We start from the raw sequence: 11,734 nt of genomic DNA on the forward strand, positions 1-11,734 counted from the left end.
AATACACAGGCTGTAAATATCATGCGACTGTATTTCCACTTTTCAGCGTCACTGCTGGGAGAAAGATCTCAGCCTGTTGGAACTTTGTATGTTTGATTCCTGAAATCCTGATTTATTCTTGGTTTAAAACTAAAATGATCGTGTAACAAAGGTTTTCTGTTACTCATTCATTCAGGTTATTTACTGAAGCTGAGTTTGCAAATTCAGATATTTTCCCAGCTGTTTAATTCCTGCCAGAGTTTTAGTTTGTAACAGAAGCTTTCACTCTAATTCTCCCTCAGCGACAAAAATCCCGTGTTGAAGCTTTTGCATCAACTCGGCTGATTGGCTGATAGGTTTGTGGTTACGGCCGCAGCAGAGGTTGCGCTGCTGTCAGAATCAGCCAGCTCTCCTGCTGGAACAGAATCTGGATCTTCAGGTTCCAGCAGGAATGCTTTGGCAGTGGTTCAGTCTCCTGCAGCACACGGTCAGTGTTTCACAGCTGTGTGATGTGAATGTCGATCAGCACGTACGAACTGCCTTCGCCACGAACAGGACTCGTGTTGCTGTGCAGTCTAACCCCGATCAGAGTCAGCTCCACTGAGCTGCTGCATCTGCTTCATAATGTCAGTAACCAACTGTTCATGGAAATGTGATGATCACAGACTGTTTTCAACTTAAGCATGAAAGTGAAAAGATGAGAAAACAAAGTAACAGAATAGACAAACGCACAACAGTCGTCTCCTGCTCAAAATGTGAACTTTGAATAATTGGGATTATTTACTCAAACTAAGTTAAAATATTTGTGACTTTTTTCTGTTGAAAGCTGCAAAGAAATGCAGGAAACCCTGTTTTCTGAAAGAAAAGTCACATGATCAGAGCACACACAGATCTACCGCACGCTCTGAAGTAAATTAAAAGGTTTCTGTAATTTTGGGATTTGCAAACTTGGAAGTTTTCCGCCCACAAAGTAAACCACAAAGATTCAAAGTCAGCATTTCTTTTGTTTCCTTTGCGTTCCTGGAAATGCCCCGGACCACCGATACAACCCCAGCTCACTGGGAATGCTCAGTCCAGCTTATCCCAGCTGCATTTATCTGCAGATCCTGTAAGCTGCACCGTCCAGTAACTGTTGTCCTCACGGGGAGGACGAGGCTCGACAAATACTGCATCGGTGCATCTGGACCATTCATAGATCATCTTCCCAGTTAAAGGAGCAGCGTGAAGCTAAAGTGTTCATCATGGACAAACGACTGCAGGTCGGTTAGTCCTTCCTTCTGTCACGCCCCTCCAGCTTTCACTGCACCCTCGAGCACTCCACCCATCCAGGTATTAAAGGTACTCTGAGCTGTCTTTGGGCACATAGTCTCAACTTATTTCAACCTGCAGACGCAGGTAAGCAACCTTCTGTTCAGGTGCCAAGTTCGGGGGATAAAAGTAGACCCACCCGTGCTCACCACCTTTCACTGAGGCCAGCTCCACAGTGGAACAGAGGCCAGCCCTGGGTTCGAGATGCTACACTGTTGAGGCAAGCCCGAGTCTGAACCCTAGCTGGGAACTCTCAGGCTGTTCCCCACCAGAGGGGTGCTGTTCCAAGAGCCACTTTTGGCAACCAGGGATTGGCCCGCAGGGGTGTCCGCCCCTTACCGTGGCCCAATCCACACAGCACCAGACCCCTACACCTCCTGCCACGGGTCAGGGAGCCGCAGGAGCGAACTGTCCAAAAGTCGTAGGTATTAAGTTACTGTTTTAGAAAGCAAAAGCTGGAAATGTTCATCATTTAGAAACTGGCGCTGGGCAAAGTTTGAGAACTGGCTTTCTGATTGTTTTTCTTTATTAAATGTAATTAACTTAATCGCTTTAGCTCCAGAATGAAACATGAAAACTTCAGCAGGGCAGACGTTTGGAACTGAAGAGCTGAGAAGGAGCACACGCTGATGACTGATTATTTTACTGCATTAATACAGACTTGACAGCAGCAGTATTTTCCACAGCAGCTCAGGTTCCTCAGAAGTGCTTCTGTGACATTAAATCGCCACAAATCTACACCAACACGTCTCCAAGCTAAATGTCATTCTGTTAAATAAATATTCATTATTTCAGCCACATTTCCCCTTCGAGCTGATGCAACAGTGCGTTCAGTTTTATCCGTGCCGTTGCATGCTACAAAGGATGCAGGTTTTGTTGATTTTAAAGTTTTACATCAGCGTAATTGTGCCAACAAATCCCCGGAGAGCGAGCCTGGCTGCGGCCGCCGTGTCCACAGAGTCGTTCCTCTATTTTCTGTCAGTGGAGCAGCTCCAGGAAGTGTCGCTCATTGACATAAATCTGGGCTCTGAGCACACGAAGCTTTCAGAAACACTTTGTCCTTCTATAATGCAGATTATTCTGGATTCGAGTCTCAAAGCTAACAGAGGGGAAAAACCCACTTTAATTACGGGTGTTTGCGTTTAAGAATTAAAGAGTTGTGACAAAGAATGTAAATGTAGGGCGGCAGGATATTAAACAGGGTCAAAACGCGTAAAAGCACAGCTCGAGCAGTCTGCTCTCACTCCTCAGAGCATCCTCGGTTCTTTCCTCACGTCGTAGTCCCAAAGTGAGACACGCCTGCCTCTGAGCCTCGTTTATGAATTGCACGTTTGTACCCCTCCACTTACTGTTAAGCCTGATATTTTTAGGCGCTTTAAAATTCTCCAAAATCAAACAGTTTGGTGCTGCTGAGGGTTAAAACGGTCCACAGTCTCAGCATCCTTCATAAAACGTCATCGTACCACAATACGCACAAACGCTACGTCAGACCTGAAAAAGAGGATTTACGAGTTTTTGGCTGAATTAGATGATCGACGCTGTTCTCAGTCAAAGTTCATGCTGAGGATTCTCAGTAGCAGAGACACTGTGGGAGGAATGCGACGTCAAAAGCCGACCAAACTTCGTCCAATAGAACGTCCGAGACGATCCATGCACAGCTCCAGGTTTCCACACCTGATCCATGTCCACACTGAAACCTCAGCTGGTCCCGATTCTTCACCGAGGCAGTGAAATATTTGGAGTCCACGACCCCGTCAGCTCGTGGGCTGCAGTTACAGAGTTTTAGTTGATGGCTAACGCCCTGACAAAAAAGGTTGTGAATGCGATAACTTGAGTACAAGGCGGTGTCTTTACTGTATCTACCAGGAGGCTGCTGCCAGTATTTTAAACACTGAGCTGAAAGACGTGCAGCACAGGAACAGAGCTGATAAAACGCTGGAGAGGCGAGAGCGTCACAGTCTTTTGGATTCGTGCCTTCAAATAGAAACAGAACTGCAGAAGGGCCAGAGCTTCATCCAGTGCAGGAAAACATTTTCTGCCTGATGCAGCTTTCCTTGTTGGAGCAGAAAAGTTTTCATCTTTAAGCGTGTGGTGTAAACACTCATAAAATCAGAGGGTTGCTGTTCAGGTGGGAGCAGGAGGGACTGGTCTTTGGAGATTTAGTTGACTCGTAGTGAAGGTGTGAATCCACACCCCATCACAGCCTCTTGGATTTGGCTGTAAAGCGAGCTCAGCGGCAGCCAAGCAGCAGCTTTCAGCGCTCTTCATATTAAGGAGCTCTTTAGTTTTGCTCCTTTTGCTTCGTGTGACAGAAAGAGGTCAGAGATGAGAAATTACAGTCTGGCTTGTGAGGTCGCTCCTGCAGCGTGGGCACGCACGCATCGGTCTCGTACGCGGCAGGTGTTTTCACAGCTGCATACGTGACCTTTTGTCAGCATGTGAACGTAAACCTGCGTGTTCTGTATGTCAAGCGTGTCAGCACAGAGTTACAACAAAGTCCGGTTTCTTTTAAAGTTCAATAGTAAAGATGTTCAGACGTCGAGTCTGACCTCACATTTCTCTTGTTCAGAGCTCACTTGTTTTGTGACCTTTAACCTTACGCTGAAGTCATTAACTTAAGTCATGGAAGTTTGCAGCTTCTTTATGTCCCAGCTGTACACACAGAGCAGCTGTTTTCAGCTGGTTTCTCTCCTGTAGTCAGACTGAAAGGTGAAACGAAACGTTTACTGGCAGAAAAACGATCTGCTGATGTTTTGATAATCAAAGATTATTGCTCGCCAGCAGATCTGTGGAAGCGCTCGGGGACGTTTCCTCTGTTTTGTGGGACGATCGTGGCTCAAGAGTTGGGAGTTCGTCTTGTAATCGGAAGGTTGCCAATTCGAGCCCCGACAGTCTCGGTCGTTGTGTCCTTGGGCGAGACACTTGACCCGTTGCCTACTGGTGGTGGTCAGAGGGCCCGGTGGCGCCAGTGTCTGGCAGCCAGGGTGGCTGTGGCTACAATGTAGCTGCCATCACCAGTGTGTGGATGTGTGTGTGAATGGGTGGATGGCTGGATGTGTAAAGCGCTTTGGGGTCCTTAGGGACGAGTAAAGCGCTATATAAATACAGGCCATTTACCATTTTTATTTAGCAAGTTAAAGTTTTTAGTGAACCGCCCGTTCATGATGTCACATTTCAATCATTATCACGACCTGAGCCTGTTACAAACAGCAGTAACCTCAGTACAGCAGTCAGAGATACTGAGGAAGCCTCACTGTGCACAGCTGACTGTGACGTTACCCTCAGTGATATCCGAACAGTCCAAAAGCTTCGTTTGCACATTTATGCAACAGCAAAATACATTTTTCCATCTAAAGCATTAGTTAGCAGAAAAACTTGACTTATTTTCATTCTTATTAAGTCTTATTATTTGTTTGATGCTTGCTGAATAATCCATCTGATGAGATTCCCAAACGTTCTTTTAGTCCGGACGTTGTGTTTGAGCTCCTGCTGCTGACTGACTGCAGGTTTCCCAACCTCACAGCCAGTACAGCTGCATGACGTTACCACCGTTCACTAGCGATGCGGCTGCAGCACTGTTTGATGGCCAAAGCTGTACGTGTATCAGATCAGGAGTGTTTATCGGACTGTAGAGTCATAAATATGAATAAACTGAATATCTTTAAAGGAACAGACGAAAGCAAGAAGCGAGTTAGATAAACATGCAGCCGTGAACATCGTGAAGTCTTTTTTTCCTTGGATAATCATCTTTTTTTCTTCTTCTTTTTTTCTTGATTCCCTAAAACGCAAATTTCCTAATCAAGCTCTACATGAGCAGCTTATATTTACACAGCGAGCAGCAGTGATTGGAGCTGCTCTAAGGTTTCATAGTGGCTGAGGCAGAGCGCAGGAAAAACATCGCTCATTTTCTCCACGTTCATAATCACTGCTGCGCCTCCTCAGCGCCCGCACTCTCTACACTCCAGCCTGCAGCATTAGGAAACGTTCACCTTTGGAGTCAGTGGCGACAAACCCGGCTGTGCGGCAGCAGGAAGGTTTTCTGACATTTATTTTTGCTGTGTGCACGACAGCGTTGGTGCAAACCTTCGCACAGACCCTACAGTATGATCCGTGTGATTCACCTGCGGCCCGAGAGCTTCAGTCGTCCAGTAGAACAAATGAACAGCACAGGGAGCGTTTTTTGATTTTACTGGTCAATGTGTGGATTTTTAAAATTTATTTATTTATTTTTCTATTAAAAAGGGTGAAAAGTATCATGTGTATATGAATAGAAAAAGAATTGGGAATCAGAATGTTTTGCAGTTTTTACTTGGTAATCAAAACTTCTTTGATCAATCAAATGATGAACCTGTACTTTATTTAACTTTTTTTTATTTCAATACTGACATCTCCAAAATTATTGGAAGTGTTTGGACAAACCTGGGACTGGATATTCAGCGTCCCCATAGAGTTAACCTGACAGCAGCCATATTATTGGTCAGAAAATGTCATTAAAAATGCACCAAAAGGCTCTGACAGCACAAACACAGTCCACAGAGCAGACAGCTAGCAGCTACAGCCGCCTGTGTCGCCATCCACCTGTCAGTCAAAAAGAGGCCACGCCCCCTAATATTCAAACTTTAAGCCTTATTGCAATTTAACCCCCTCTGCAGCTATGAAGGAAGAATTCTCCACAGAGACCAAACAGTTTGTGTGTCAGACTCTAAACATGTTTATTTCTGCTGTAAAGTTTTAACATGGGAGTCTATGGCACTGACTCCCTGCTGGAGCCTCTGCTGGACGTTAGAGGAACTGCAGGTTTCTGCACTTCAGCCTTGGCTTCACTTTTCCAGCCCAGACGTTTCTGCCTGGCACGAATGTACAAATCTTGTATTCTCGATCTCTGCTGTGCTTCACTCTAATTTGTCTTCCTCTGTTTAATGATGCAGATTGATGCCATCCACAGAAAGGAAGCGATGAAAGCGATGACCGAAACCTTCTATGCAGCGATATTTGGATACGACGAGGTAAGACAAAGAATTTTAAACTTGCTGTTTTACGGCCGACATTCAAACTCGGCTCAGAGGCGACTGGAAATCTGTTTCGAATGACCTTTGAGAGTTCATCTTAGATGCACTGCAGACTCACTCAATTTTAACTCCGGTCCAAGTCTGGATCCTGATTGGATCACACAGCTGGGACATGTCAGCAAACAACAACTGCAGATATCAGGTTAGAAGAAACTTCATGCATGTGAACACGTGTGTTGGTACCTGCAGGGAATCCTGTCCGATGACTGTGTGCTGGCGGCGGCTCTGTGGAGAAACCTGTTCAACCGTCAGTGTGAAGACGCCGGACAGCTCGAGCTCATGGTGGAGTACGTCCGCAAACAGGTGAGCTTTAGTCTTTCTAACACGTGCACTTTGTTGCGTTTGAATTGTGATGTCCTGATAAGACCTCGGCACATGCTTCGGGCCCACGTTCTCCAGGCTTGACTCCATCTGTTTTCTTAACCACAGGAATCCAGAGTCTTCTGCTGATGAGCAAATTGGGTTTAACACTGGTTTATGTGCACGTCTCCATGCAGAGAGCTCTCCCACAGTGAGCTGCTCGCGGTCCGACAGAATTAGTTGGTTTTCCATGTCTGCACTGAGAGCTCGGGGCTTATTAGGATAGTTCTTCAGCAGCGCTAAAGAAGCAAAGCTGATTATTTACCGTCCATCTACGTCATTACCCTGAGCGATGGGCGTGAGCTCTGGGTAATGACCCAAAACACGAGTTCGCGGTAATAAGCGGTTAAACTGAGTTTTCTCGGAAAGGTGGTGAGGCTCAGCGTTAGACAGCGGGTGAGGAGTCTCATCATTCAGGAAGGACTCGGGATGTCTCTTCCTGGGTGAAGATGTCCTACCTGGAGGCTCCCGGGGTAGAAATGAGACACTCTCAGCTGGTCTGGGAACAGCTCGGTGTTCCCCGGATGAACTGGGTGAGGGAGGTCTGGGCCTCTCTGCTTAGGCTGCAGCCCTAAGACTCAACTCCAGGGAAGCAGCAGAAGATTGATGGACGTGCGAGTAGTTCAAAATGTTGATGGAACCTGGAAATTGTACCTGATGTGTTTCCTTAGAAATCCGTGAGATTTCTTCACAGAGTTTATGACGCAGTAACGTTTGCAGAAAGGAAAACAGTCGATGTTGATCCATCAGCTGTAAGGGTAAATGTGGACGTGCTGCTGTGTGCAGATGCAGTACATCGACACGCTGGACGGGGACGACCTGCTGCTCACAGGAGAGGTGAAGTGGCGCCCCCTGGTGGAGGAGAACGCACAGAGCATCCTGAAGGTGGTCAAACCCACGTACAACGATGCCGGACTGTGACAGACACTTGCTGCACTTCAGTTTCCTTTCATCCTTTCCTGGGTTATGTTTTCTCCTCCCCTTCTTTTCCTCATAACTCCTCCTCTCCTCTGTTATGAGATTTTAATTTGACATCAGGTCTGTTGTTGTAGCTTTTTTTTTTTCTTCTTTTTTCCTCTTGTGTTCAGAGCACTTATTCTCCCAATGATGTGTCCACCAGAGGGCTGATTCTGGAGGGTCGGTGTATATATGTAGATTAGAAGGTCAGGGATGAGGATTGTGGGCCGCGTCGCACGTACAGCCACTGTCCTCCATCTTTGTCCTGTTGGGTTTGAGAGTGTCTGCTGCTTCCTGTCTGTGAAAACACACATATTTATATTTTCTCAGTTTTATAAGTACCGCCACGCTGTATTTATAAAGTATTTTGTACCTTCGAGCTTGTTCTTCTCCTGCAGAGGTGTCGTCTGAGACTTCTGTTACTGCTCCTTCACTGTGTTTAAATAAAGTTTTGCTTTGAGGTTAAAATGATCCTTGTAGCTTGTCAGTGAGGTGTCCATGATGCTCTCACACCACAACAGGAAGCTGAACCCTCAAAGACACGACGTCATTCTTGTTTTTAAAAAGTGAATAAATAAAGTTTTCTCTGAACGGCGTCTGCTCCGGACTCCTTTTCTGTGCTCAGTTTTCTCAGGTTAAATGCAAACTTGTGGTTTATTTATCTACTGCTAATACCAGGTGAACGTGGCAACAAATGGCTGCAGCAGAGGAAGAAGAATTTTAATTAAAGGAAAAAAGATCTTTGACCTTATAAATATAAAACTTGACTTTTCTTTTATTTGTATGGCATCATTTATATGGATTACAATAACAGCTGCCTCAATAAAATGACCCCCTATGACCAAGATTTTTGGCAACAGTGGGAAGGAAAAACTTAACAGGAAGAAGAAACATCCAGCAGAACCAGGTTTGGGGAGGGGCGGGGCCATCTGGCACGACATGTGCTGTGGAAGAGAGCCAGAGATTAATAATCATAATCAATACTCATAGTTAAATGGTTGGAGGTCAGAAATAATCCAGTAAAAATGTTAAAAAGTTTTGTCTCCTTCCTTCACACAGACGTCACTCAGCTGTGACGGACCAATAAGCGCCCTCTGGTCGAGGCTCGAGCTCGATGATGATGTCAGATTGTTCTGCGCATGTTCAGGTCTGCATAACATCATGAGCTAATCTAAGGCACACGTGGGCGTGTCTGTGCTTGTACAGAGTGAGAGTGCCCTTCATACTTTGTGTTGTTTCTTTCCTGATGTCTGTCTTTTGAAACTTGAACGTGTTTATAAGGAAGAGAGAAAAAAACAGAAGATTGACTTTCACCGTCAGAGCTCAGCTCAAGAGAAATCACGAGGCGCTGCCGCCCAGGAAATACCAAATTCATCAGAGTAAAAGGATTGTGTGCGCTGCTGAGGTGGACTGTGGGATGCTGGATGAGTGGTGTCCTGTTCTGGTCAAGGTTTCAATATGTTTGGCTCCTGTAAGGATGCCTTCACCCAAAACACAACCTGTCATTGGCCAACTTCCAGATACCTACTGACGGGCTGTACCCAGTGATGCCTGTAGTTGGGGATGGTTGTGCCTTGGCTCTCTTCCACAGCATGTCTGTATCCTGTCTTCCTTCTCTCTCCCAACCAATCACAGTAGATGGCCCCGCCCCTCCCTGAGCCTGGTTCTGCCGGAGGTTTCTTCCTGTTCAAAGGGAGTTTTTCCTTCCCACTGTCGCCAAAGTGCTGCTCATAGGGGGTCATATGATTGTTGGGATTTTCTCTGTATGTATTATGGTAGGATCTACTGCACAATATAAAGCGCCTTGCGATGACTGTTGTTGTGATTTTGCGCTATATAAATAAAATTGAATTGAATTATACTGTGAGGACCGAGATGATCATTAAAAATGAAGAGGAGATGCCCACGAGAGCAACAAAACAAATGACTGTTTATATCCTCAGTGACGTTGCTGCTTTTCCACCACTGCACAGGTTTACAGTGTCAAAGCTCTCTTCAAACTAATTGGCTGAAATGTGAGTCTTTTTCTTTAAACCCTGGAATCACTGCACTTTGGGTAATAGTGTTGAACGGCCAGCGTTGAAAGGGTCAAATCGACATAAACCTGCTCAAATGAACGCTGACGCTGTTTTCAGGGTCTGAGTTTGTTTCTGAATCGTTGCATTAATATAAAACCAGTTTTCTCTGCACAGATTCTCATTCATCCTGCAGAGGGCGCCACACTCCACGTTTTATCGTGCAGAAGCCAGCGGCTGACCCTGAATCACATTCCCGTCTTTGTTCCGTCACTGCAGCGACTGAGAGGAAGACTGTGCCACAAGTCAAAGTGTTCTCCATGCACATCAAACACACAATAACACAGCTGGACCTGGAAGCACATTTATGTGTATTTATTTATTCTTTCTTTATTTATGTTGGGCCAAAACACTAAGAAGCGTAAACATTTGAAACTTTTTAAAGAAGTAAAGTCGTTTACATACAGCGATCGATGAAACCGTTATACCCAGCAAATGATCTCAGTGCAGAGAACATCCTGTGATCTCATCACAGTGTCAGCAGGTTAGGCAGACCCTCTCCCTGTTACTCCTGGAGGGTCCCGAGGCGTTCCCAGGCCAGGGATACCAAATCTCTCCAGTTGGTTCTGGGTCGACCCCGTTGCGTAAAACCTCCCAGGAGAGATCCTCACAGATCCCTCAGTTGGTTTCTGTAGACACAGAAGAGCAGTAACTCTATTCCAAGCTCAGCCTGTCTCCAAGGCTGATCCCAACCACTCTACAGAGGAAACTCATTTGTGTTTGGGACCTTACTCTTTCGATCATCACCCATATCCCATGAGCGGAGGTGAGGGTGGAGCATAAATCAAAAGTCCTCCTGAATTAAGTAAGTAAGTAAAATTTTATTTATATAGCACCTTTCAAGATAAAATCACAAAGTGCTTTACAGAGGCAGAAAACAGACATTAAGATCTAAAACAAAACAAAATCAACCAAACGTGAGTTTAAACAGGTTTTTAACTGCTTGTTAAAAGACATGACTGAGTCCACAGATCTCAAACTCAAAGGGAGCGAGCTCCAGAGTCTGGGAGCCGCTGATACAAACGCTCTGTCACCTTTTGTTTTTAACCTTGTATGCTGGACAACAAGCAAGCCCTGGTTACAAGACCTCAGGGACCTGCTGGGGTGATAAGAAAGAAGAAGATCACTTAAGTAAGTTGGAGCTACACCGTGCAGGGCCCTATAAGTCATGATTATGCTCTGAAATTGGACCCTGAACTTGACAGGGAGCCAATGCAGCTGAATCAGCAGGGGAGTATTTACTGCTGACACCGCGGCAACCTGCCGGTGCACCTCACACTCCACCGCCTCGTCACCTGGGAATAAGATGTGAAGATCCCAAGATACTTGAACTCTCTAAACTTAGATCCTTGCACCATTTACCAGCAGAGAAACCAGGACTCAGGCTTGGAGGTGTTGGCTCTCATCCTGGCCACACTTGACCACAAACCACTCTCCATCATAAGAGTCCACAAAACACATGCAGACTCGGCCTGGATGGTCAAACTCTCAAGATTCCTCCAAAAGTCCTGCAAAGGAGGAGATCTGCTCCAGTGTTCAGGTCCAGATGTGAGACCAGGAAGGAATCTGAGTGAAAAGTACCCAAACCTGCAGTTCCTCTAATGTCCGCCGGAGGCTCCAGCAGCGCGTCAGTCCTCAAAGACTGCCATGTTAAAATATGCAACTTCATCCTGCTTCATAACAGCTGCTCAGGGGGAGAATGTTTTTATAACTCACCTGTTTGGATTCTCTGAAACTGCTCGTCCCGTGCAGGCATTTGGATTTTAATGAGGCTTGATGTTAGGGGCGTGGCTGCTTTGATTACAGGTGTGCCAACACTGCTCAGCTTCACTTTCACTAACTGGAGTCTGGACTGTGCTGGTGCCTCTCAGCCAGCATGGCTTACACAGTGTGTAAGAAGTGTGTTTCATTATTGGTATTTTTTGCACACGGACCCTGACAAACAAATAAGTGTTTAAAAGGTCTCATCAGTTGTCACACGTGTTG

General features: G+C 45.8%; 1 protein-coding gene across 1 annotated transcript in view; it reads left to right on the forward strand.

Moving 5' to 3' along the window:
* uqcc1 (ubiquinol-cytochrome c reductase complex assembly factor 1) overlaps positions 1 to 8,264 on the forward strand; it is a 15,951-nt gene extending 7,687 nt beyond the window's left edge. The window contains exons 7-9 of the mRNA XM_005740889.1: positions 6,216 to 6,293; positions 6,546 to 6,659; positions 7,503 to 8,264. Coding sequence (XP_005740946.1) covers positions 6,216 to 6,293; positions 6,546 to 6,659; positions 7,503 to 7,637 — 327 coding nt within the window. The 3' untranslated portion in view covers positions 7,638 to 8,264. The remainder of the gene's footprint in view (positions 1 to 6,215; positions 6,294 to 6,545; positions 6,660 to 7,502) is intronic.
* Positions 8,265 to 11,734: the final 3,470 nt, after the last annotated feature.

The sequence above is a fragment of the Pundamilia nyererei genome, unplaced genomic scaffold (assembly GCF_000239375.1).
Source record: "Pundamilia nyererei isolate P.nyererei 1_Seehausen unplaced genomic scaffold, PunNye1.0 scaffold00105, whole genome shotgun sequence".
Lineage (NCBI taxonomy): Eukaryota > Metazoa > Chordata > Actinopteri > Cichliformes > Cichlidae > Pundamilia > Pundamilia nyererei.